Raw genomic sequence first — 27,733 nt, forward strand, 5'->3', positions numbered from 1 at the left:
TTAACCAGAATAAAGAGACATATAGATAATAATACGTTAATAGTAGGGGACCTCAATACTCCACTCTTAGCAACAGACAGATCACCTAAGCAGAAAATCAACAAAGAAACAAGAGCTTTCAATGACATACTGGACCAGATGGACCTCATAGATATATATAGAACACTATACCCCAGAACAACAGAATACTCATTCTTTTCGAATGCACGTGGAACTTTCTCCAGAATAGACCATATACTGGGTCACAAAACAGGTCTCAACTGATACCAAAAGACTGAGATTATTCCCTGCATATTCTCAGACCACAACGCTTTGAAACTGGAACTCAATCACAAGGAAAAAATTGGAAGAAACTCAAACACTTGGAAACTAAGAACCATCCTGCTCAAGAATGACTGGGTAAACCAGGAAATTAAAAATCAGTTTAAACAATTTTTGGACACCAATGAGAATGAAAACACGTTGGTCCAAAACCTATGGGACACTGCAAAGGCGGTCCTAAGGGGAAAATACATAGCCATCTAACCCCCACTCAAAAGAATAGAAAAATCTAAAATGCAGTTTTTATATTCTCACCTCAAGAAGCTGGAGCTGGAACAGAAGAACAGGCCTAACCCACACACGAGAAGGCAGGTGATCAAGATTAGAGCAGAGATCAATGAATTAGAAACCAGGACCACAGGAGAGCAGATCAACAGAACTAGAAGCTGGTTCTTTGAAAGAATAAATAAGATCGATAAGCCACTGGCCAGACTTATTCAAAAGAATAGGGAAAGGACCCAAATTAATAAAATATGAATGAAAGGGGAGAGGTCACAACCAACACCAATGAAATAGGAAGGATCATTAGAAATTTGTATCAACAGCTTTATGCCAATAAATTAAACAACCTGGAGGAAATGGATGCCTTCCTGGAAACCTATAAACTACCAAAATTGAAACAGGAAGAAATTGATTATTTAAACAGACCGATTAATTATGAAGAGATTGAAACAGTGATAAAAAACCTCCCCAAAAACAAGACTCCAGGGCCTGACGGATTCCATGGGGAATTCTACCAAACATTCAAAGAAGAAATAATACCTATTCTCCTGAAGCTGTTTCAAAAAACAGAAACAGAACGAAAACTACCAAACTCATTTTATGAGGCCAGAATTACCTTGATCCCCAAACCAGGCAAAGACCCCATCAAAAAAGGAGAATTACAGACCGATATCCCTGATGAATATGGACGCCAAAATTCTCAACAAGATCCTATCAAATAGGATCCAACAGTACATTAAAAGGATTATCCATCAAGACCAAGAGGGATTCACCCTGGGATGCAAGGGTGGTTCAACATTTGCAAATCGAACAGTGTGATAGATGATATCAACAAGAAAAGAGTCAAGAAACATATGATCCTCTCAATTAATGCAGAAAAAGCATTTGACAAAATACAGCACCATTTCCTGATTAAAACCCTTCAGAGTGTAGGGATAGAGGGTACATTCCTCAATTTCATAAAAACCATCTATGAAAAGCCTATAGCGAATATCATTCTCAACAGGGAAAAGCCTTTCCCTTAAGATCAGGAACACGACAAGGATGCCCACTCTCGCCATTATTATTCAACATAGTACTAGAAGTCCTTGCAACAGCCATCAGACAACAAAAAGGGATAAAAGGTATCCAAATTGGCAAAGAAGAAGTCAAACTGTCTCTCTTCGCAGATGACATGATACTCTACACAGAAAACCCCAGACTCCACCCCCAAACTACTAGAACTTATAGAGCAATTCAGTAATGTGGCGGGATACAAAATCAATGCTCAGAAATCACTTGCATTTCTATACACGAATAATGAGACTGAAGAAAGAGAAATTAGGGAATCCATCCCATTTACAATAGCACCAAAAACCATACGTTACCTTGGAATTAACTTAACCAGAGACGTAAAGGATCTATATTCTAGAAACTATAAATCACTCTTGAAAGACGCTGAGGAAGACACAAAAAGATGGAAAAATATTCCATGCTCATGGATCGGAAGAATAAACCCAGTTAAAATGTCCATGCTACCCAGAGCAATCTACACTTTCAATGCCATCCCAATCAAAATACCAATGACATTTTTCAAAGAGCTGGAACAAACAGCCCTTAAATTTGTATGGAACCAGAAAAGGCCCCAAATCGCCAAGGAATTGCTGAAAAGGAAAAACAAAGCTGGGGGCATTACGTTGCCGGATTTCAAGCTATACTACAAAGCTGTGATCACCAAGACAGCATGGTACTGGCACAAAACAGACGCATAGACCAATGGAACAGAATAGAGAACCCAGAAACAGACCCTCGGCTCTTTGGGCAACTAATCCTTGATAAGGCAGGAAAAAACATCCAGTGGAAAAAAGACAGTCTCTCCAATAAATGGTGCTGGGAAAATTGGACAGCTATATGCAAAAGAATGAAACTTAACCACTCTCTCACACCGTACACAAAGATAAACTCCAAATGGATGAAAGACCTTGATGTGAGACAGGAATCCATCAAAATCCTAGAGGAGAACATAGGCTGCAACCTCTTTGACATTGGCCACAGCAACTTTTTTCATGACACATCTCAAAGGCAAGAGAAACAAAAGATAAAATGAACTTGTGGGACTTCATCAAGATAAAAAGCTTCTGCACAGCCAAGGAAACAGTCAAAAAAAACTAAGAGGCAGCCCATGGAATGGGAGAAGATATTTGCAAATGACACTACAGATAAAAGACTAGTATCCAAGATCTACAAAGAACTTCTCAAACTCAATACACATGAAACAAATAATCAAATCAAAAAATAGGCAGAAGATATGAACAGACACTTTTCCAATGAAGACATACAAATGGCTAACAGACACATGAAAAAATGTTCAAAATCGTTAGCCATCAAGGAAATTCACATCAAAACCACACTGAGATACCACCTTACGCCAGTTAGAATGGCAAAAATTGACAAGGCAAGAAACAACAATTGTTGGAGAGGATGTGGAGAAAGGGGAACCCTCTTACACTGTTGGTGGGAATGCAAGTTGGTACAGCCACTTTGGAAAACAGTGTGGAGGTCCCTTAAAAAGTTAAAAATTGAGCTACCCTATGACCCAGCCATTGTACTACTGGGTATTTACCCCAAAAATACAGACGTAGTGAAGAGAAGGGCCATATGCACCCCAATGTTCATAGCAGCATTGTCCACAATAGCTAAATCGTGGAAGGAGTCGAGATGCCCTTCAACAGATGACTGGATTAAGATGTGTTCCATATATAGAATAGAATATTACTCAGTCATCAGAAGGAACCATTACAGAACACTTGCAGCAACATGGACAGGACTGGAAGAGATTATGTTAAGTGAAATAAGTCAAGCAGAGAAAGACAATTATCATATGGTTTCACTCATTTATGAAACATAAGAAATAGGAAGATCGGTAGGAGAAGGAAGGAAAGAATGAAGGGGGAGTAAACAAAAGGGGGAATGAACCATGAGAGACTGTGGACTCTGGGAAACAAACTGAGGGCTTCAGAGGAGAGGGGGATGCGGGACTGGGATAGGCCGGTGATGGGTATTAAGGAGGGCACATATTGCATGGTGCACTGGGTGTTATACACAAATAATGAGTCATGGAACATTGCGTAAAAAACTGGGGATGTACTGTATGGTGACTAATATAACAAAATAAAAATTGTTAAAAAAAAAAAAAAAAAGACCTGAGCTGAGATCAAGAGCTGGATGCTTTACCAACTGAGCCACCCAGGTGCCCCTTTTTGATATTTTTCTTAATCATTAGTTTACATCTCCTATTGCTGCACATCATAAATTCAATACTATTCCTTCATGTGACTACCTTTAGGCTGAAAACAGTGGGGATATGCTCTCATAAAATTAACAAAAAAATCACCAGGGTCTTAAAAATATCTAGAGACAGATAAATTGGTGTTAGTGACAGTGTCAAGGTATTTTTATATGAACCTTGGTTTTATATTGTTGTTATTGGCAGTGGTTTCTTTAACTATTTTTTCAAAGCCAATGATTATTCCTTAAGTCTGTGTTGCCTATTGATAACAATAAAAGTCTTCTGCTTAGATTTGTCAAAGATGAGTTTAAAAATCTTAAGGATTTTAAGGTCTAGATTTGAAATTCATTGTTATTGAGATGATGACTTTAGTAATTTTCTTTTGTGATGGTTGTGTGATTAAGAAAAACAAATGAGAAAAATATACAACAAATCCTCAGGAACAAGCAACATGCATTTTTACCCATTTCTTTGAAACCTCAAAGCCACTGAGAAATTTTGAGTTAAAAAAAATCTGTCAACATGTTATCAGTATAATTAGACTCTTTTATATACAACAGCATATCATTTAAGACAATTAAAAATGGAATGTATTAGATTTATAGCCTACGTTTACCCTGAGATCTTTCATTTTATTCTGACTTACATGAATTTTATGAGGTAGAGATAATGGAAAATGATTCATTAGTTAATATGATCTTCCAGTCTATACACAATATCCTATCTTTGTTTAACATTTTAAGTAGGTTTTAAAAATAATTTATTTTAAGGAATTACTTTAGTGCTCAGTTTAAAATACCTTGATTTTCTTCACTCACTTTTCTAAGAAAAAGTAATGGAAGCCCAATCTGATGTGCACTGTACCTTTAAATGATTGTTGGCAGCAGCATTGTGTAAGGGAATAATCCCATCTAGATTTTCACAATTAACATTAGTACCAGCTTTTAACAACTCTACAAGTATATCATCAGATCCCTCACTAGATGCCTCATGAAGTGGTGTCCAACCTAAACAAGTAAAAAAGAAAAAAACAAAACAAGCTGCTGCTTACAAATCAACATGCACGTAATATCTTCATTATTAAGTTTATCTGCACGAATGCAATGAATATCTATATTGATTCAAAATTATATACTAAGTATTAGACAAGAAATAATACTGAAAACTATGGCCTTGAAATGTTTCAATTTTGAAAACCAATCTCATCAAAAATATTTGTTGATCCAAGTGCCAAAACAGAAGACTCAGAGAACATAAAATACAATGGGACTAGAGTAAATACTAATCACGTCAATTTGTTTCAACTCAGATGTTACAATAGAGTAAGATCAAGTCTGCCTTCCCTCTTTGTATCACTGCATTGTCATATAGCTCTTTAAAATGACATATGATTCTTGAAATCAATCTTTGAGTTTTTCCCTCTGTTAACTCCTCACACAAGATTCTTTTGTGCTTGACCAAAATGTTAGATCAATTTAAAAATGGAGGCTGAAAATAAAATAAGGAAAGAGGAGAAAGAGAAGGCACAGGGAAATGGGAAAAAATTGGCACTCTCTTCCAAGTCAGAGATTAGTATTAAGATCTCCAAGGAAAAGACCTAAATAAAGCTCTCTTTACTCCCCATTCTGTATACTTCCTCTGAATGCTCCCACATGTATGTTAAAAACTGTTTCAGAGGAGTTTATTTTAGCAATTGGTGAAAAGCAAGATAAATTTAACTATTCAACTAGATAATATATTATTAAAAAGACAATTCAAAGTTAGCAGCCAGGATCAAAACTGGGGTAGGGTGGATGAAATGTGTACTTCAGTGAGTTCAAGTTATAAACACAATTAAAATTTCAAGAATCCAAACCTGCATTATCTTTTAGATTCACATCTGCTCCAGAGTCTATTAGAGCCTTCACCAGAGACAAATTTCCTCTTCTGGCAGCCAAATGAAGCCGGCTTTCCCCTCTGGCATTCCTCTTATTGATCCCAGCTGTTTTCACTTCTGTAAATTTGCCAAGCAAAACTGAGGCTTCTTTTCTGCCAAATGCTGATCATTACAAAGGAGCTTAGAAAATACATAGCAACTTCCTCAAAATATCATAAGTAGGGTGCACTATACAAAACACATCAATATCACCATTGCTATTACTGTTTTAAAATATAACTTGTAACTTGTGAAGGAATTGTAGAGCATCTAAGCACATTACTTTGCATTCATTTTAACAGCTGTTTAGTCACTCTATCATAAGCTTGATTAAAACAAACTTGCTTCAGTTCTACCCTCATTTCACTCTCAGTAGTCCTTCAACAATGGATAAAATTTTTCTTAAAACAAATTGTGATTTTATAAAACTCCTTCTATAGCTCTTCTCTATCCCAATGAGTGTGTTTCTGATCACAAAAGACACCAAAAACTGAACCACAGCCCAATGGATTACTTTTCTTTGAAAAAACATGCAGTACAACATTATCCAGAGATTTTTAAAAAATCTTCTCCTTGCACCACAAGTTAAGATTTAAGTTGGAACTAAAAAACAAAACAAAACAAAAACAAAAAACAAAACTGGACCATATTTTCCCCTCAATTTCCTCCCCAAACCATGCTAAAATGACAGTAAAAGATTTTTTTTACTACCATAAAAAGAAAATAGGAGAGGAAACAATAGAGGACAAAGACTTCAACAGCTTTTTGGGAACTGGAAAATCACTGCTGGAGAAGAGTTAGCCAACTTGAATAAAATGGGGGAAATGCCTCAACCCAAATGCCTGCAAAAAAAATTAGGGAGACAGCCCACCTGAACCCAGCACTTGGGGGCATCAAGTACGGTGAAAGGCAGTGTGCGTGAACTGGGCTAGAAATATGCAGACTGACTGAAAGTATATATAGAGAGAAGCTGGGACTACAAGTTCCTCTCCCCAACCCTGAATTGTCGGGCAACCATTTCTCTTGCCCAAGGTCCCCATTTCCAAGCCAGGAAAATGGAGATTTACTTTCTGTAGAAACCACATCAGAGAAGCTTCAGAGTGAGACATAAGGAAAGCAAAGTAGAGGATTAGAGTGATCAAACAGGAAAGAATACTCATTAAACCAGTAGTCCTCAAATGTAGTCCCAGATTAGCAGTCAGTACCACCTGGGGGACTTGTTAGAAATGCTAATTCTCCAGCCCGCCCCACAAGCCTATTGTGGAGGACAGACTTCAGGGTAACTCCTAAAGATCCCCATCTCCTGGTATTTATGGCCTTGGATCATCCCCTCCTCTTGAATAATTTGCTTCTAATCAATAGAATATCTCAATATTGAGGGTATTTTACTTCCTTGATTAGGTTATAAGAGATTGTAACATTTTTCATCTTGCTAGCAAACTTGCTCTATCACCTTCAGTTTGCATGTTTTGATGAACCAAGAGGACACACTGGAAAAGCTCATGAAGGAAGAAACTGAGGATGACAAGGTGGCCACAACCTGCAAGGAACTGAATTCTGACAACAACCACGTGAGCTTGAAAATGGATCCTTCCCTAGTTGAGCCTTCAGATGAGACCCCAGTCTTGGCCAACACCTTGATTGTAGCCTAGGAAATATCCTGAGCAGAAGACCTGCCTAAGCCATGCCCAATTCCTGATCTACAGAAGATAAAAAAAACCTGTGTTGTTTTAAACTGCTAAGTTTGCAAATGTGTAATACACTAATAGATAATACACCTAACAATTCAGACTTTCTGGGGGGTAGAGACCAGCAATCTGTATTTTAACAAGCTTTCCAGGTGATTCTGATGCAAGATAAGGTTTGAGAACCACTGCATTAAACCTTAAGACACTCTCCCTGTTCTATTTCCTAAATGACAGCAACTACGTGCACAGTTTCAGGGCAAGAGATTAAAAAGTTTAGAGAATTACTCTCTAAAAGATGGATTCTTCAGTTATGTGAATCACAGAGAAGACTGACAGCCTCATGTCTACCTTCCAATGACATCTAGACAAAATCATACTGCTCTTAGAAATCTGCACTTGGAAATTCTGTATTTGAAGAATAAAGACATATCTATTATATATATTTAATATTATATATACATATTTATATTTTAAAATTATGAAATATGCAAAACAGCAGACCTGCAGTTTGCAAGTTTGAACTGAAAAATCTCTCCAATAATTGGTACCATGACAAATCCTTTCACCTAGTTCATGGTGTCTTGTAGCAAAGAAGGTTGGCACATGATAAACATTTTGGGGCAAAAACGCAAAAATTGTTTCATTTTACTGTCATCATAAATTCCTATAGCATGTAACTGAAATTCTAAAATAAATCTGGAAAAAACTGGAAAGAAAACAAATAGGACTCACACTAACTTCACAGAAAACTTTATAAAGCCCACTGTGGTTAATGCTAAGTACTTCTTAATAACAAATTATTACATTTATTATTTATTATTAACAAATTAATAAATATTAATTGTAATATAATACTTAATAATTGGTATCAACAATATTATTTATTAATAAAGTATAATGCTACTAAGACATACTCAGCTTTCAGTTACTTTGTATGTGATCTGTTTTGTTTTTTACTCTCTGGAAACTCAAGATCCTTAATTACATCTGCAGAGATTCTTTTTCTATTTAGGTAAAATTCACTCTTTTATACAAGATATTATCACAGATTCCAGGTATTAGGACATGGATATGTTCTGGAGGGCCACTATTGAACCCACTACAGAAGGGATGTATAAGAAGGGCTTTAGATTACATGAGAGGGGGACAACGAAGATTCACAGAGAATGCCTAATCCAGTGTCCTTCCTACCTCTTAATAGACAATAGATAAATGAACTTTTCAGTGTTTACTATTTAACCTGAAGTGGCCTGGCCTAGCCCATTGTTTTCCACAGAACTGGCAAAGGATAGTTAACTTGTCCACACTGTCAAACACACGCAGTTCATTCATCTGACAAAAAGAAACCAGTGGCCATTCTTTAATTTGCCTTATGGTGAAAGGGCTCAATGGAAGTATCTGAGGGATCTGGCACAGTTCAGATGCACTGACCCCACTCAATATTCTTGCTGTCTGTTTATCTTACCTCCTCTAATATTTAAAATTAGAAGTCATACACAGAAACATGACAAGAATGTATCTGAAGACTAACAGATTCTCATGTGGTACTTCATAGTAAAACAATCTAAAAAAATATAGCTGAAATAAACTTATAACTTAGTGAATGAGAAAAAAACCAACAGTAAATCTGAAAGTTTAGAAATTCCCTGAAGTAGAGTGCATTGCTGGGCTTGATCATGTCAACTTTTACCTATACAGGTATAGGAATACAAACCTTGGATGCAGGTAGCTTTCAAGAAATTTTGCCTTTTTCTGAAATTCTGAACTTTTCTGTGTTCTTGGATATTAGACATGCAAATATCAGAATCTGTTTTTTCTTTTTTCTCACCATTTCTCATAGTGCTTTCATCTCCATTGATATTATTAGTTAATTCCTCACCTGAAAAACAAACATTTTGCAACCTCAGTGCTACAGTTCTCCTTACTGGTTACATGATTAGAAAAGAGGCTAGCCTCATAACTGTTCCAAGTTTCTGTTCCTAAGCTGGACTGATTTTTAAATTTTCTTTTATTAATTTATTTTTTAAGGGAATGAAACCCTTTAAAAATGTTTTTAGGGGTACCTGGCTGCCTCAGGGAGTAGAGCATATGATTCTTGATTTCGGAGTTGTGAATTAGAGCCCTGGCTGGGTATAGAGATTACTTAAAAATAAAATCTTTAAAAAATTTCTTTATATAACAAACAAAATTTGCTGGATGCAATTCTGATGGGAATACAGTGATTCACTGAAATCAACAAAGCTAACACTTTCCTGCTATGGAAATGTTGATTTAACTGATACTAAAGAAGTGCTAATTAAAAAGAAACATAAAAATTGATAGAAATATTGTTTATTAACTTCTGTCAATATCAATTTAGCAACAGTCTTTGATAATAATGGTTTGATTTTCAAAGTAAACAATATTACTTAACTAACAGTATCCCTTAATTATAGTCCACATGTCCTCATTCTTGTCAGCTTGGCTAAGTTCAGTAGAATTCAGATAGAAATTTCTATAAAGTAAGTAAATCTACTGGAGATGTGTACAAAGCGAACAATACTACTAATACCTGGTTTATGAGAAGTTTTCTTCTCTTCTTTCTGTCTAAGTTGTGAGATGTTGGTCAATTCCTTACTGATATTGTCAGTGGAATCAAAAACTGTATCATGTATGGTTTTGCTCTCTGGAAGATCTTGTTTCCCCCTTTCAACTGTAGTTGTTTCTATTACTTGAGAATTAACAAGCATGGATAAAGACCCATTTGAAGAACTTGTTTTCTGGCTTTTATCATTGTAATTCCTTTTAGTGCCTTCTCCTTCATTTACTTTTCCCACAATATGTGTATCTGTTTGATCCGTTAAAGAAGTTGGTGCTCTGGAGCTAAAATCTTGAGGCCTTTTGAATAGCTTCACATGACTAGTCAACTTTGAAGCTTCCTGTGTTGAAAATGTTCTTGGACAAGCTGGGGAAGTATGCTCAGGATTGCCATGTGAGTGATCAAAAGAAGTTTCACATGCGCATTGTTCATATTTTGCAACATGTTCAGGATCAGAAAGATTAAGAGCTTCCTGTTGAGGAAGTATGATTGGACTGCATGCTTTTAACTCATTTTCCTGTGAAAAATGGTCTTCAGAAGGGAAAGACTGTTGAAAATCCATTTCTTCTCTATTGGTTATATTCTCGTTATAATTACAGTGGTTTTTGCAACCTGTAGAACATACCACTCTTTTACATGCTACAGTCTTCTCAGAGGTAAAGCAATCAACATCATCAACGTTACTAAAATTTTCCTTTATAAAGGATGCAAAAGAATTTTCCCACTCATTAAGGCTCTCACCTTTTTGACCTGAGTTACTGTTTTCAGGAGATTTATAAGGGCTAAAGTGCTCTTGTTCTTGGTGAGTGGCAGGCTGCTGATCTGTAGTAACAAGTGGTAAGTTGATTTCTTCCTGTAAGGAAAGTCCTGAGAAAAGAACAGCTTCCTCTTGGTCAGTGGACTCTAATTCTAAGAATTTTATTTCTTGATTATCTGATAAATCCAGGCTCTGGGTATGTGTCTCTTTGGGAATTGAACAAGCCTCAATATTGTTACCTAATCCATTTTTCAGGCTTGACAGAGTTGGGCTAAAAAGTTTTTGTGACTTTTCTGGAAGGTCATCAAAAGTTTGGAGATTATCTTGCTGACCAGTAACCAATCTGTTTCTCCTTCTGAAAGAAGAAACAGCTGTTATCTTTCTTGGAATGCATATTTCTTGTTTTGCATCATCCACTTGCGCTCTTTTATGTTGTGTGTTTCTTCTTCCTTTATCATTAGACACATTTGTGTTAGGACCTTTGACATTCTGAAGACTCTTCTTTCTGAGTCCCCTAGTAGAGTGTATCTGGTTCAGAGTTGATTGCTTATGCTTGGATTTACCAAATTTTGTGTCTTTGGAAGCTTTTTGGTAAGGTTCATATACATCTTCTTTATTTATAAATAAACCCTCTTTGCTTCCTTTATCAACTTTTACAAGTTCTGGCTTCTGTCTGTTGGAATTTTCATCACAAACGAACCCAATGAGATTTTTAGAACTGAATTTTGGTTTCTAAAGAAATAAAACATATAGTTAGCTTTAATTTTCAGCTGTAGTTCTACACTCAATTAATTCAGGATTATTGATAAATCAAACCATTACTCCATTCAATTTTATGATTTGATCTAACCACAGGGCCTGATGGGATATATACAACCTGCCATTTCAAAAAAGAAGACTAACAGAAAAAGGCAAATGTAGTAGACCAAGACTCATTATGTCTACTGATCTGTATTTTCTGCTTCACATTTCAATTTGTTTTTGCCAGGATTTAGCAGTATTAATCCTATTATGCATAATAAAAAATTTAATCTACTTAATTTTTATGGGCTTTAAGCATAATCAAACAAGAATGCTTTAGAAACACTCTCCTCTCCTAATTGTTATATAGATACAGCTAGAATTAAGAGAGTTCTTTCATCTAGTGTCTGTAATGGACTATATAGGTAGGGCAGCAGAAGAAGGGGTTTAAAAACAAGAAGACAGATATGCTCCCAAACTGATCTGCATGAAAAAATTATTGTGGGCCGCTAAGATTAAAACAGGGACACCGCTTCCTCTCACTCACCACAACCCAAGCACCAGATGAAGAGGAACTGCCCACCATATAAAATTTGACAGAATGGATCAACACCTTTGGCTCTTGTACTGTGTGCTTAGGCCAGAGGAAATTCGACATGGTTGACAAACCTCATGGCTCCATGAAGAGGACAGAGGAAATGGCTACTGATACATCTGTGTGCCAAGACAAGCTGTATTTACTCAATTGCTTTGCAAACTAACAGCCTAGAACCCTCTGATTCTCATGTAATTATTCCAAAGTTTCTTAAAAGCAAAGGTGAAGTCACTGTTCCCTGATGAATGCTTCAGACATCCTTCTTTCCACTCTGATAATCTAGAAAATAAGCTGCAGGTTCTTTCCATAACCATGTTTATTGCTAAACAGCGCTATACCTTGTGCTGGTGTGCATCCTCTAAGTCTAATGCGTCAGTGCTGTTCTTTTGAGCTGTAAACAAAAAGAGAAAATCCTAGGTTTCTGAAACCCACCAGTCCTTTGCCATGAGAAACCCAGAGAAATAAGTGAAATTATGCAAACATTTTCCATTCAAATTGGCACATATAACATTCCTATAACTGATTACTTTCCTATGTTTTAGAAGCCCCATACTATCTTGAGAAAGCTGAAAACATTTCTGTAGGAAAAGCAACATGGCTCCAACAAAATAATACCAAAGACTGGCAATAAACACACTATTTTAACATTCCCCACAGATATATCCAGGTACACAACTGTTGGCCAACTACTTTTATAAGGCAAAAGATTCTTTCATAATTAACTGGATTATCATTTCCTAATATGTCTGCTTAATAAGGTTCTAGTTTGAATGTTTCATTCTCTTAAAAGTGAAACATACATGCAGGGAAAAGGCTGCTCTTGAGAATGCGTAAGACAAAAAAAGATGATTTGAATAAAATATACCTAGGTTGATAATAAAAGAAAAGTACTTTAGTGTCTCTTTTAAATACTAGAGGTGGAATTAGTTACCTACATATTCATTGGCCACAAAAGATAAAAACCTAGAAACAGTGCCTTGCACATTTGAGGTATTCAATGATTATTTAATAGAGGAAGGAATAAATGAATGAACATCTTAGATGTGATATGTAAACAACATAAAATTCTTAAATACATTATGAATTAGAAATGTAAAAATATTTTAACAGGGATGTAACTGGGAAAAAGAACAATGACGGCAAATTATAATATACATAATGAGGCTTGGCATTCACCTATTCACCTCATGCAGGAGAGTTGACACACAGAATGTCCTTCAGTGAAGCAAAGCAGTTGGGACCACATACTCTGGAGCCTACTCCTGAGTTTCTATCTTCACTCATTTGCTTAGCAGCTGGGTGACTCTGAGTTAAGTTTCTTAATATCTCTGCCTCAGTGCCATAAAATGAAAGCAGTAACAGTCCTTATTTTATAGAATTGTTATGAGGATTAAATAAGATAATCCATGTAAAGAGTTTAGAGGAGTTCGTGGCACAAAGAAAGTGCTCCATTATTCATTTTCTTATTATGATTTTTCAAGAGCAAAAGGATTGTGTGCCTTCTCCTAACACTGGTTCTTAAATAAAAGAGCAGGCAGGCACCTGAGTGGCTCAGTCGGTTAAGCATCTGCTTTCAGCTCAGGTCATGATCCCAGGGTCTTGGGACTGAGTCCCACATCAGGCTCCCTGCTCAGCGGGGTGCCTGCTTCTCCCTCTCCTCCCAGCTCTTGCCCTCTCTCTCTATCTCTGTCTCTCTCTCAAATAAATAAAATCCTTAAAAGAAAAAATAAAAATGTTTTAAATAAAAGAGCAGAAAAATGTTTTACAGGAACCATGATTTGGGGCACGGTTCCTAAGAGAATCTGGAAGCAAGAAAGAGGGTTTTATCCCCTTTCACTTTGTTTTTGTTTTTGGGTTTTTCTTCCTTGTATAGAAAGCACCTTTCAACTAACATCTTTTTTTTTCTTTCTTGTCATCTTATTTTATTTAAATCCAATTAGTTAACATATAGTGTATCATTAGTTTCAGATGTAGAGTACAGTTATTCATCAATTGTATAAACACCCAGTGCTAATTATACCACGTGCTCTCCTTAATGGCCATCTCAATTTTAAAGAGTCTATATGCTCTAGTATAACCAGCTTAAAAAAAAACTACACAGATATAAATTGAGGTGGTGAATTTTAGTGATGTAGATGTAGCTGTCATTCTTTTCACTTTGTTACTCCAAGCTCTGTCATATGTAAGGTATTGTATTGAAGTATTTTACATACATCGACTCCAATCCTCACAGTAACAATCCCACATATATGTAGGCAGAGGAGTAGATATTATAAGCCCACATTTACAGATGAGAATACCCCAGGCTATAAAGTTAGTAAGAATGAACTCTTGCCCTATACCAAAGTAGATGTACTGTACTCTACAACAAAAAAGCACCAAATATATATCGCATGAGGAAGGTCCTTTATCCATCATTCCCATAATTAAAAGCTCTTCAACTGAAATTTAAAAACAAATACTCTGTTTGATATTCTTTATTTAAGTAAATTAATTTTTACATTTATATTGATAAGTAAGCTGATAATTAATGACAGACTTCGAAAGTTCAAACTTAAGAAACAAACTACCTGATGAAGCATGATAATACAGCCCACCTTGTAAACTGCCTCCCTAAAGAAAAGTGGGAGCTAACTCCTAAGAAGAAAGGCCTGGGATTCCTTCCATGAATGAAATTCCCTGGGTAGTATAGGTCAGAAGTAGGCACTGGTGAATGGGAGATTCTGGATTTGGAGAAAGGGCTAAAATGCTGGAGGAAAGCACTCTCAGCAGAGCAAAAAAATGCATGTTACCATAAAATAGAGAAGTCAAGCAATTAAGCAGATTATCAAAACAAAAATGTAAAAATACACATACTTTTACCTCCAACTAAATACCTGCAATTTTTCATATAGCTTGAAATATAAATATGAGTGCAATAATCTATACAGTTTATATAAGTATGAATATAATAATCTATCTCAATGTGCTTTTATAGACCTGGCCTCAACAAGGTGTAGTCTGTCCCCTCTTATTTTCTGATGAGATTGCGCTAGTCTTTTGTTCTAAAGAACCATTAATTAATTACCTCTTGGTGGCTTTTAATTATCAATGATGTTATCTCTTTATTATAAAGTAGGCTGTTTTAATCCAAGTCTTAGTCCTTAGTCAACAGCATTCAAACAGTTACCTCTTTAGGGAAAATTTTATTAAAATATAGTTTAAGGGAGTGCCTGGGTAGCTAAGTCAGTTGAGCATATGCCTTCGGCTCAGGTTATGATCCTGGGGCTTGGGATTGAGCCCCATGTTGGGCTCCCTGTTCAGCGGGGAGTCTGCTTCTCCCTTGCCCTCTCACTCTGCTCCCCGCCCCATGCTCTCTCTCTCTCTCAAATAAATAAATAAAATCATTAAAAAATAAAATATAGTTTAATAAAAGTGAATGAAGCACATACACATCTTTTAAAGGTAAAGAATTTGTTTGTTGTGTTTAAAGGAACTAACACACTACTTATTCCGCAAATATTTACTGAATGCCTACTGTATACAAGGCATTTTAGTACTCATCACCAGACTAAATAAAGGTTCTTTCCTTCATGGAGCTTAGATTCTTGGGGAAAGACTGAAAATAGAAAAAAAACAAACTGCCCAATGTGTTAGAAGGTGTTAAGTGCTATGGGAAAAGGATAAATAGACTAAAAGAGTCAGGTAAGAGGAATTGGAATGAGTGTGGCAGGTTGAATAATACGTTCACAAAATTTTTGATACTCCTCCTTTCAAAAGGTGGAACTTCCCAGACTTAGTGACTTACTTATAACAAATAGAATATGGCAGAACTGATTGTATATCACTTCCAAGATTAAGTTATAGAAAGCTTTGTGGCCTCTGTCTTGGGTACATTCTTTCTCTTGGATCACTTGCTCTGAGCCAGCTGCCAGGCTGTCTGCAGGCCTGTGGAAAAAGCTAATGTGGCAAGTAACTGAAGCCTCCAGCTTACAAAGCAGTGAGGAACTGAGGCCTGCCAAGAACCATGTGAGTGAGCCTGAAAGTGGATTTTCCTGTCCTAGCTGAGCCTCGAGATGACCATCCCTCACTAAGAGTTTGGCTGCAACCCTATAAGAGACCCTGATCCAGAACTGGTTACTCACTTGAAAGACTTCCAGACTTCTAATCCTCAGAAACGCTGAGAGATAATAAATGTTTATTGTTTTAAGTTGCTAGATTTTGGGTAATTGTTGCATAGTGATAGATAACGACTACAGTGAGGGTGGGAAGGAGGCAGGTTGCAGTATTAAACAGGATGGTCTAGGCCTTCCTGAGGAGCTCACATTTGAACTAAGACTTGAAGGAGGTGGGGGCAGGCACATCTGAGGAGCAGCAAGGAGGCCAGTGTGACTGAAGTCTAGTGACAGACTAGAAGAAATTAACTGTTAGAGTGGTCAGCTGATATGGGGGCCTGTAGGCCACTCTAAGGATACTGATATTTCTTCTAGATTAAATGGAAAGCCACTGCAGGGTTTTGAGCAAAAGAATGCTGTGATTTTACCAAAAAATCTAACGGACACATTACGGAGAATATAAAGAAAATGCCATGCATGTAAATTCTTCTTATTGACAACCATAAATCGAGTTCTTTAGTAGTTCAATTTTTACCAGTGTAATGGTTGACAGGGTAAAAATACAGCCATAAGAAAAGATTCCTAGGGAATAGAAAGGGAAATAAACAATCCTGGCCATACTCATCGAAAAAGATATAGCCAAATATAATTCACATCGTATCATGTTTTTCTGCCAAAAAATTGTCAGGGGAAAAAACCAGAACTTTATAAAAGTTCTCTTAACTGTTTGCAATGCACAATGAAAAGTACATTTAATATTCTCTTTTAGAGTCCTTCCTTTATGCGCACTTGCAAACAAGACAGTGTGCTTTATTAAAGGAATGGAGCAAGGACACCACTGGATGGATCTTCTCAAAACTAAGGAGGAAAAGAAACTTAATTTCTATAATTCTAAATTCAATTTCTATAACTCTCTATGAATATGATAAACAGATATAACAGGGCAGTTTAATCTTACCTGATATAAGAAGATGTTTTTGGTGTTTAGGAATATATTTCTCAAGGAGACGCTTCATACATGAATCTTTGGCCTCATCCAAAGCACACTTCCCACCGTCACTTCTAAGTAAGGGATCGGCTCCATTCAAAAGAAGTAACTCTGCCACCTACAGGAAGACTGTTCATGTGAGCATGCCCAGACAAAAGGTACATTATTGTAAATGTGTGCTAGCATACAACTCGAAGCAATCTGATATTTCTTTCAATAAGAGAGTTTGGGTTTAAATACAACAACTCTGCCCAATAAAAAAAATTAATGTAATTGCTACTGAATCATAATTTGTTGATATACATACCCTTCTCTTACAAAAAAAAAAAAGAGATGAAGAGGGAGAGAGGAAGAGGGAGTAGGTAGACAGAAAGAGGCTCAGACAGTGAGAAGGAGGGAGGGAGGGAGGGACTGAAGGAGGAAGGAAAGGTCAGAAAGGTCAGAAATGTATATAGTTCAGGTGCTGGTGAAATGGAGCTGGCGGATATACCAAGAACTAGCACTGGGTTCTGTAGTAGTAAATGTAAGTTTAACAGGTTCCAGGAGATGGTTATGCCTTCTATCTATAACTGTTGGTGCTGCTCCTCCTCAGAGTGTCAGGAGAAACCAGTCAACCCTTAATCTGTTACTACTCCTCAAGTAACCTCCCCTATGAAGCACTCCCTGACCTCCCATCCATTGCTGCTCTAGAGAAAAATGACCTCTCCCTTCTTTCAGGTACATATTTTACCATAGTGCCCAACACGTATTATATTTATTGTATTATTTCTTATATATTTGTCTCTCCTGTACGCTAAGGTTTCTGAGGGTGGGACTACATTTTTCTTTTAAAATTTATTATTTTTGAATAGGGAATTAATGAATATAGTTCAAAATACAGAAGGCTCAAAGAAGTATACAGTGAGAAATAAGTTTCCCTCCTCTACCCTGTCCTCCAGTCATCCAATTTTTCCCTAAGCCTTGTTAATAGTTTCTTCTGAATTTTTCCACAGTTAATCTGGTCCAACAGGTATATATATGTATGTATACACACATATGTATACATATTTTTTTCTTATGCAAGTGGTCATATATTATATACATTCCTCTATATTTTGCACCCAAACAATGAACTTGGAGATTGTACCATGTCAATATAAAATGAACTTCATTATTTTTTATAGCTGAGTAACAGTCTACTATTGAATGTACTGTACTTTCTTTAACCAGTACCCTCCTGACAGATGTTTAAGTTCCTTCCAAGCTTCCACTACAGATATATGTATTAATTATCTTTATATTGCCAGTGCCTATCTCAGTGTCTGGCACAGTGTAAATATTCAATAAATATTATTTAATAAAAGAATGCATGTAATCAGGGAGGATATGAGGAGTAGGCGCTAAGGAACACTACACTAAAAGGAGCCTAAATTTTCATGTTAATATCTGGAATGAGAAAAAGGATCTGAATTTCTGTAAATCATATATACCCCTCAAATTAAATATATACACATTCTTCCTTTTATAACAAAGCATACTAGGAGACAAAAATATCATACCACAAAGGGACAATATAAGCCAGATCCCTCAATAATTATTCAGCCTCAGCAATTCTGCTTTTCAAACTATTTTATTATAAGATAGTCTAGTCCCTGGAATTCAGCTGATAGCTATCAAATCATTCTGAATACCTGTGAACTTAACTGGAGATCTAAGAAAAGAACTGCTGTAGTTCTACAAATAGAAAAGTGACCACTTTCTGCAAGGTAGGAGGTACAGAGAAGTGAATCCTAGGTGATATATTGCAAGATAAAGTGCAGGGGGAGGGAGCCTCTGTCAGCTGGCTACTGAACAGTAATATAGCAGCAGAACACAAAATGAGAACTTTTAGGAGTCTGCTCGAATGGGGAATGTCCCTGCCTGAAAGGTGCTCAGGTAGTGAAGTGGGGGAGAATGCCAGGTGGGACAGCATGGTCTCAGGATCCCCGGGGGTCACAGGAAGACTAGGGATACCTGACTGTGGCAGAGTTCCCGAGCATCGGAGTGGGGAAGCCGGCTGCAATCAGTGAACCCAGGTGTGGGCTTTCAGTTCAGTGTTGCCATAATCTATGAACCGGCAAGGTAAGCGACTGCTCTCTGAGCAGGGGCTCAGCAAGCCACAGAACTGTGGCAAGAACCCCCTCCTTCCCCCAGGAGGAGGCACCGGTGTCTGCAGCAGGAGTCTACAGGGTTTGGAGATTTGAAACGGGGTCACGTGCCTAGATAAAAAAAGCTCTGGGTGAGCACAGAGAGTGGACAGAGACCAGGGAGACAAGGGTGATGGACTGCTTTTCCCTGAGGATGCACTGAGGAGTGGGGGGCCTGAGCTTTTGGCTCTAGGGCTGCGAGGCTGCCATTTTCATTCTCATCCTCTAAAGCGGTACCGAAAGCCTTCAGGGAACAAAAGCCACGTGGAGCAATCTGGACCTGCTTACTTAGCCTGGCCTTTTGGTGCATTTCCAGCCCAGGGAAAGACACTTGAGAATCAGAGGAACAGGTCCCTCCCCCAGAAGATTAGCAAGAACATCCAGCTAAGACCAAGTTTACCCATCAGTGACAACTGCAAAACTCCAGTATTAAGGGAAAAGAGCATATAGAATTCATGGGGTTTTTTCTCATGATTCTTTAGTCTTGCAATTCTAATTTTTCCCCCTTTTCCATTTCAACTAATTTCTTATTTTATCAACTCTTTTTTAAAGTCTTTTTAAATATTCATTTTTACAGTTACATTCTATCCTTTCATTGTATTTAATTTTATTTTTGTATATATATGTTTTTCTTTCTTTACAATTTTGGGATCTAGTTTCTTCTAACAAACAGACCAAAATACATGCAGGATCTAATGTATTGCTCTGTTCTGTTCACTTATCTGATTATATTCTCTCTCTCTCTCTTTTTTTCTTTTCCATTTCTGGTCTGTCTTGATTTGTTTAGTGTATATTTCTCTGGGGTCATTGTGGCTATTTTAGTATTTTGTTCTCTTGTTCATCTATGCTTCTCTGGACAGAATGACAAGATGGAAAAACTCACCCCAAAAAAAGAGAACAAGAGGCAGTACTGACCGCCAGGGACCTAATCAATACAGACATTAGTAAGATGTCAGAACTAGAGTTCAGAATAATGACTATAAAGATACTAATGATACCATTAATGAGATGCAATAAAAAATGGAGGCTCTAACTGCTAGGATAAATGACACAGAAGAGAGAATGAGTGATATACAAGACAAAATGATGGAGAATAAAGAAACTGAGGAAAAAAGAGATAAACAACTACTGGAACACGTGGGGAGAATTTGAGAGATAAAGTGATACCATAAAGTGAAACAATATTAGAATAATTGGGATCCCAGAAGAAGGGGAAAGAGGGAAAGGGGCAGAAGGTATACTTGAGAAAATTATAGTGAAGAACTTCCCTAATCTGGGGAAGGAAACAAGCATTCAAGTCCAGGAGACACAGAGAACCCCCCTCAAAATCAATAAAAATAGGTCAGCACCTCGACATATAATAGTGAGGCTTGCAAATTTCAGAGACAAAGAGAAAATCCTGAAAGCAGCTCCAGACAAGAGGTCCTTAACCTACAAGGGTAGAAACATAAGCTTGGCAGCAGACCTATCCAGAGAGACCTGGGCAGGTCAGAAAGGACTGGCATGATATACCACCAAGAATACTGTAGCCAGCAAGGCTGTTATTCAAAATAGAAGGAGAGATAAAGAGTTTCCAGGACAAACAGAAACTAAAAGAATTTGTGATCACTAAACCAGCCCTGCAAGAAATATTAAAGGGAATCCTTTAAGCGAAGAGAGTCCAAAAGTAACAGAGCAAAAAGGAACAGACACAATATACAGAAACAGTGACTTTATTTATATAATACAATGGCACTAAATTCATATCTTTCAACAGTTACTCTGAATGTAAATGGGCTAAATGCCCCAATCAAAAGACACAGGGTATCAGATTGGATAAAAAAGCAAGACCCATTGATATGCTGTCTACAAAAGACTCATTTTAGACCCAAAGACAGCTCCAGATGGAAAGTGAGGGGGTGGGGAACCATTTATCATGCTAATGGACATCAAAAGATAAAAAAAACTCCCAACAAACAAGAGTCCAGGGCTAGATGGCTTCCTAGGTGAATCTACCAAACATTTAAAGAAGAATTAATATCTATTCTTCTGAAGCTGTTTCAAAGAATAGAAATGGAAGGAAAATTTCCAAACTCGTTCTATGAGGCCAGCATTACCTTGATCCTAAAACCAGACAAAGACCTCATCAAAAAGGAGAAATAGACCAATATCCCTGATGAACATGGATACCAAAATTCTCACCAAGATACTAGCCAACAGGATCGAAGAGTACATTAAGAGAATTATTCACCATGACCAAGTGAGATTTATTCCTGGGCTGTAAGGGTTTAACATCCACAAATCAATCAATGTGATACTCTACATTAATAAAAGAAAGGACAAGAACCATATGATGCTCCCAACAGATCCAGAAAAAGCATCTGATAAAGTACAGCATCCTTTCTTGATTAAAACTCATTACAGTGTAGGGACAGAGGGAACATACCTCAATTTCATAAAAGCCATCTATGAAAAGCACACGGTGAATATCATTCTCAAGGAGGAAAAACTGAGAGCTTTTCCCCTAAGGTCAGGAACACGGCAGGGATGTCCACTATCACTGTTGTTCAACATAGTACTAGAAGTCCTAGCCTCAGCAATCAGACAACAAAAAGAAATAAAAGGCATCTGAATCGGCAAAGAAGAAGTCAAATTCTCACTCTTCACAGATGACATGATACTTTATGTGGACCACCCAAAAGACTCCACCCCAAAATTGCTAGAACTCATACAGGAATTCAGCAATGTTGCAGGATATAAAATCAAGGCACAGAAATCAGTTGCATTTCTATACACTAACAATGAGACAGAAGAAAGAGAAATTAGGGAGGTGATCCCATTTACAATTGTACCCAAAACCATAAGATACCTAGGAATAAACCTAATGAAAGAAGCAATGGATCTGTACTCTCAAAACCAGAATACTCATGAAAGAAATTGAGGAAGACCAAAGAAATGGAAAAACATTCCATGCTCATGAATTGGAAAAACAAATACTATTAAAATGTCTATGCTATCTAGAGCAATCTATATATTCAATGCAATCCCTATCAAAATACCATCAACTTTTCACAGAGTGGGAACAAATAACCCTAAAATTTTTATGGAACCAGAAAATACCTGAATAGCCAAAGGAATGTTGAAAAAGAAAACCAAAGCTCGTGGCATCACAATTCCAGACTTCAAGCTTTATTACAAATCTGTAATCATCAAGACAGTATGGTACTGGCACAAAAACAGATGCATAGATAGATGGAACAGAATAGATAATCCAGAAATGGACCCTCAACCCTATGGTCAACTAATCTTCGACAAAGCAGGAAAGAATGCCCAATGGAAAAAAGTCTCTTCAACAGCTGGTGTTAGGAAAATTGGACAGTCACATGCAGAATGAAACTGGACCATTTCCTTACACCACACACAAAAATAGACTCAAAATGGATGAAAGACCTAAATGTGAGACAGGAATCCACCAAAATCCTAGAGGAGAACACAGGCAACAATCTCTGTGACCTCAGCCACAGCGACTTCTCACTAGACAAGTCTCCAAAGGCAAGGGAAACAAACGCAAAAATGAGCTATTGGGACTTCATCAAGATAAAAAAGCTATGGTGACTAACATAACATTAAAAAGAAAAAAAGAAAAATAAGCTTTTTCACAGTAAAGGAAACAGTCAACAAAACCAAAAGACAACCTACAGAATGGGAGAAGATATTTGCAAATGTCTTATCAGATAAAGGGCTAGTATCCAAAATCTATAAGGAACTTATCAAACTCAACACCCAAAGAACAAATAATCCAATCAAGCAATGGGCAGAAGACACGAAGAGACATTTTTCCGAAGAAGATCTACAAATGGCCAACAGACACGTGAAAAAATGCTCAACATCACTTGGCATCAGGGAAATACAAATCAGAACCATGATGAGACACCACCTCACGCCCATCAGAATGGCTAAAATTAACAAGAAACGACAGATGTTGGTAAGGATGCAGAGAAGGGGAACCCTCTTACACTGTTGGTGGGAATGCAAGCTGGTACAGCCACTCTGGCAAACAGTATGTAGGTTCCTCAAAAAGTTAAAAATAGAGCTACTCTATGACCCAGCAATTGCACTACTAGGTATTTATTCCAAAGATACAAATGTAGTGATCCAAAGGGGCACCTGCACCCTAATGTTTATAGCAGCAATGTCCACAATAGCCAAACCATGGAAAGAGCCCAAATGTCCATCAACAGATGAATGGATAAAGAAGATGTGGCTGCATACACACACACACACACACACACACACACACACACACACACACTGGAATATTACTCAGCCATCAAAAAGAATGAAATCTCGCCATTTGCAACAATGTGCATGAAACTAGAGGGTATTATGCTAAGAAAATAAGTCAATCAGAGAATGAAAATTGTCATATTATGTCACTCATATGTAGAATTTAAGAATCAAAACAGATGAACATAGGGGAAGGGAGGGAAAAATAAAATAAGATGAAAACAGAGAGGGAGACAAGCCATAGAGACTCTTAACTCTAGGAAACAAACTGAGGGTTGCTGGAGGGGAGGTGGGAGGGGGGATGGGGTAATTGGGTGATGGGCCTTAAGGAGGGTGTATGATGTAATGAGTACTGGGTGTTACGTACAACTGATGAATCACTGAACTCTACCTCTGAAACTAATAATATACTATATGTTAATTAATTGAGTTCAAATTAAAAAATAAATAAACAAAAGGAAAAAAAAGGAAAAGAAGTTTTGTAAGGGAGTTGCCAAAAGGGCTGTTGTTTATCTCTGGAGGTTTTGTGTCAAATAATAACCCATGTAGTATGAGAGTGACTCAGGATCAAGGAGCATGAAAAGGGGACTGGAGGAAGGGAAAAGGCAGGGTCTAGAGCCCCACTTTCCTGGAAATCTGAGTTGGTGATCCCATGGGAGTAGATACATTGCCTTGGCAGTCTCTTTAGGGAGTGGATAATCTGCTTCACCAAATATCCACAATTACCATTTCCCTCTGTAGTCTTGATTTTATGAATTCTGAAGCCTACTTACTTCTCCTCTAACTTGAAACACTCTCTTCTCACCAAAAGGCAATAAATAAATGACTTTTGCTGAGTATTTCCCCCCTTTTTTTAAAAGATTTATTTGAGAGAGCATGAGTAGAAGCAGCTGAGGGAGAGAGAAGCTTAATCAGACTGTACCAAAATGGGGTTTGATCCCACGACCTTGAGATCACGACCTGAGCCAAAACCAAAAGTCAGACGCCCAACCAACTGTGCCACCCAGGCACCCCTACCCCCTATTTTAACCTACATTTAGATTCTATATTAGCTCTCTGTTGCTACCTAACAAATTACCCCCAAATGTAGTGGCTCAAATAAATAATAAATATTTATAATCTCACAGTTTCTGTGGGTCAGGAATTTGGAAGCAGCACAGGTAGTGGTTTTATATCAGGTTCTATCTCTATCTTCTTTTTTCTTTTCTCTTTTCTTTTGCCAGAAAAATCTAGATGAGATTAATGTCATTCAAATATTTCATAGAAACAGGAATGTAGCAACTGGGTTCAGGTAGGATGAAAAAGTGAAAAAAATGGAGGTATGTTTATGTTGATATATTTACATCTGGAACAGGCACTCCTCCACATGAGGCAGAGCAGCTGCACGTGTCCAATGCCTCCTTGCAGATGCAGCCCTGGGCACACTTGGCATGACTAATGGGGCAGTAGGAGCAGCAGCTCTTCTTGCACAAGGTGCATTTGCACTCTTTATATCTGCAGGAAACAGAGCAGGTACAGGAGCTCCTGGTGGAGCATGAGCAGTTGGGGTCCATTTTGAGCTGAGGTGAGCATGGAGGTCCAAAGTGGATGATGCAGGGAGACACTGGTATGGGCTGGAGGTGTGGTTAGTTTCTTATGAGGATGTAGTCAAGAGGATGGCTGGAGATACAATTATGTAAAAGCTTGACTGGGGCTGGAGGATCTATTTCCTAAGATGCCTCGGTCACACAGGTGTGGGACACAGACCTTAGTTCATTGCCATGTAGACTTCTCCATAGAGCTACTTGAGTGTCCTGATATGACATCTGGCTTCCCTCATAGAATGAACCAAAAGAGAGAGAGAAGTAAAAGAACAAGGAAGAAGCTATAGTACTTTCAACCTAGCATCAAAAGTCATATACTGTAACTTCTGGCATATCCTAGTTATTAGAAGCAAGTCACTGACACTCCAGGCCACAATCCTGGGGAAGAGAATCAGAATCTTTTGAAAAGAAGAGTATTAAAAAATTTGTGGATATATTTTAAAGCTACCACGGGTTCCTAACTAGAACAAGCAGAGGAATTTCAGTAAGTGGGCAGCATCACAATCTCTACTTCTTTGGCTCATCAAACAGTAGCCTCCTTAAGGAAATATACTTCTATTTCAAGTTTGCTTACGGATTTTCACCTTTAATCATATTACTGAATCAAATACTTTCTTCCTGGGATGCCTGGGTGGCTCAGTCAGTTAAGCATCTGCCTTCGGCTCAGATCACGATTCCAGGGTCCTGGGATCAAGTCCCACATCAAGCTCCTTGCTCAGTGGGGAGTTTGTTTCTCCCTCTCCCTCTGCTGCTCCCCCTGCTTGTGCTCTTTCTGACAAATAAATAAAATCTTAAAACAACAACAACAACAAATGCTCTCTTCCCTCTAAAATCAGCTGCCCTACTTGTGTAAGAAACAAGTAGGAGAATAAAAATTTTTTTTAAGTTTTAATTTAAATTCCAGTGAGTTAACACACAGGTAATATTAGTTTCAGGATTCAGCACTTCCATACATTGCCCTGTGCTCATCACAACAAGTGCACTCCTTAATGCCCATCACCTATTTAATCCATCTCCCCTCTGGTAACCATCAGTTTGTTCTCTATAGTGAAGAATCTGTTTCTTGGTTTTCCCTTCTTCCTCTTTTTTCCCCCTTCGTTCATTTGTTTTGTTTCTTAAATTCCACATGAGTGAAATTATATGGTATATGTTGTTCTCTGACTCATTTTCCTTAGCATAATACCCAGAGAATAAAATTCTTTCAAGTACTTGAAAAGACAATATCTTGACTATACTTTGCTAATGAAATATGCACAAAACAGAAAGAACTACAAAAAAACCCTTCATCAGTAGTTTCATTGTTAATAATAATAATGTTAATATTGATAATAATATTGCTAGTAGTAATATTAAAAGTATATTATACAATAAAGAAGTAAATTAATGTAGTAAAAACAAATGTTGAGCCTCAGAGACATATATAAGTAAAAAATCAAAGTTCAATATAAATCTATTATAATATTAAGTTGAAAATAGAAATATCAATATGAACTCACAATCCTTCCTTATATATCCTCTAACTTGAAAAATATGTATTTTATTAAAAATTCCTAAAAGCAATGATATCTAATACCAATGAGCATACCTAGCATCCAGACTGTGGTCTCTAAATAGATTATCCATTAACAGAAAATGTAAGAAGAAACAAGCTATATAACACCACAAAAATAAAATTAGCCAAATCCAGAATTTAGGAAATTCTATAAGACAAAGACCCATATGCTAGAAGACATAAGAAAACACAAAATGGAGGAAGGATTGTTATAGGTCAAAACATATTTAAGAGCCACAACAAACATTATGTAATGAATGGACCTTGATTGATCCTGATTCAAACAAAAACTTGCTATAATACCACATTTTTTTAGATAACCTGGGAAATTTGAATATGGATAGGGTATGAAATGATATTAAGAAACTGTTAATATTTATTAGGTGAGATAATATTGTGGGTGTAAAACGAAGCCCTTATCTGTTAGAGATGCAGGCTCAAGTATTTATGAGTAAAATGGTATGATGTCTGGGATTTCTTTTAAATTCCCAATAACAACAAAACACAGTTGTGTTTGAGCCCGTTGAGGGAGTCTGGCTCTTTATAGTATAATATAATATATAACCAAACTTCATAACACAGTTCACTCTAGATATACATGGAATGAATAATCAGTATGTCTGAGGGATATTTTTTCAATATATATGAACCCTAATAACACTGTCAACCAACCTCCAAATCAAGATCTCATATACTCATATACCACATACACCATTTGATGATATTATTCATTAAATAACAGCTTTGTTAAAATCATGATAGCTTACATCAACATGTCATGCCATTTTCTTCACCTATTAACAAAGTAAGCTGAATAAAAGAGAAGTCAAGTTTAGTCTGACATGACTTGTTCTTAGTAATGCCAGATTCTCAAAGATCACTACATTCTTGTCTAAATATCTTCCTTATGTCTAATAATTTATTCTTGATTTTTCTAACGAATCAGAATAAGCCACTCATCTATAATTCTCAAATTTCATTTTTTCCAATTTAAAAAAGT

At 37.0% G+C, this 27,733-nt stretch overlaps 2 protein-coding genes across 2 annotated transcripts in view; both read right to left on the bottom strand.

Moving 5' to 3' along the window:
- Positions 1-27,733, bottom strand: part of ANKRD31 (ankyrin repeat domain 31) — a 158,080-nt gene that overhangs the window by 59,462 nt on the left and 70,885 nt on the right. The window contains exons 12-17 of the mRNA XM_026498776.4: positions 17,138-17,285; positions 12,424-12,476; positions 9,966-11,481; positions 9,129-9,293; positions 5,667-5,849; positions 4,676-4,818 (exon numbers count right to left, since the gene is read on the bottom strand). Coding sequence (XP_026354561.1) covers positions 4,676-4,818; positions 5,667-5,849; positions 9,129-9,293; positions 9,966-11,481; positions 12,424-12,476; positions 17,138-17,285 — 2,208 coding nt within the window. The remainder of the gene's footprint in view (positions 1-4,675; positions 4,819-5,666; positions 5,850-9,128; positions 9,294-9,965; positions 11,482-12,423; positions 12,477-17,137; positions 17,286-27,733) is intronic.
- LOC113254955 (metallothionein-2E-like) lies at positions 24,888-25,231 on the bottom strand. The gene has a single exon (XM_026498434.3). It carries the CDS (start codon positions 25,149-25,151, stop codon positions 24,924-24,926), a length of 228 nt encoding a protein of 75 aa, XP_026354219.1. The 5' UTR covers positions 25,152-25,231; the 3' UTR covers positions 24,888-24,923.

Source organism: Ursus arctos, unplaced genomic scaffold (assembly GCF_023065955.2).
Source record: "Ursus arctos isolate Adak ecotype North America unplaced genomic scaffold, UrsArc2.0 scaffold_5, whole genome shotgun sequence".
NCBI lineage: Eukaryota > Metazoa > Chordata > Mammalia > Carnivora > Ursidae > Ursus > Ursus arctos.

Bases quoted from the DNA above. Each gene is read 5' to 3' on its own strand.
- LOC113254955 (XM_026498434.3), bottom strand. From the start codon at position 25,151: ATGGACCCCAACTGCTCATGCTCCACCAGGAGCTCCTGTACCTGCTCT.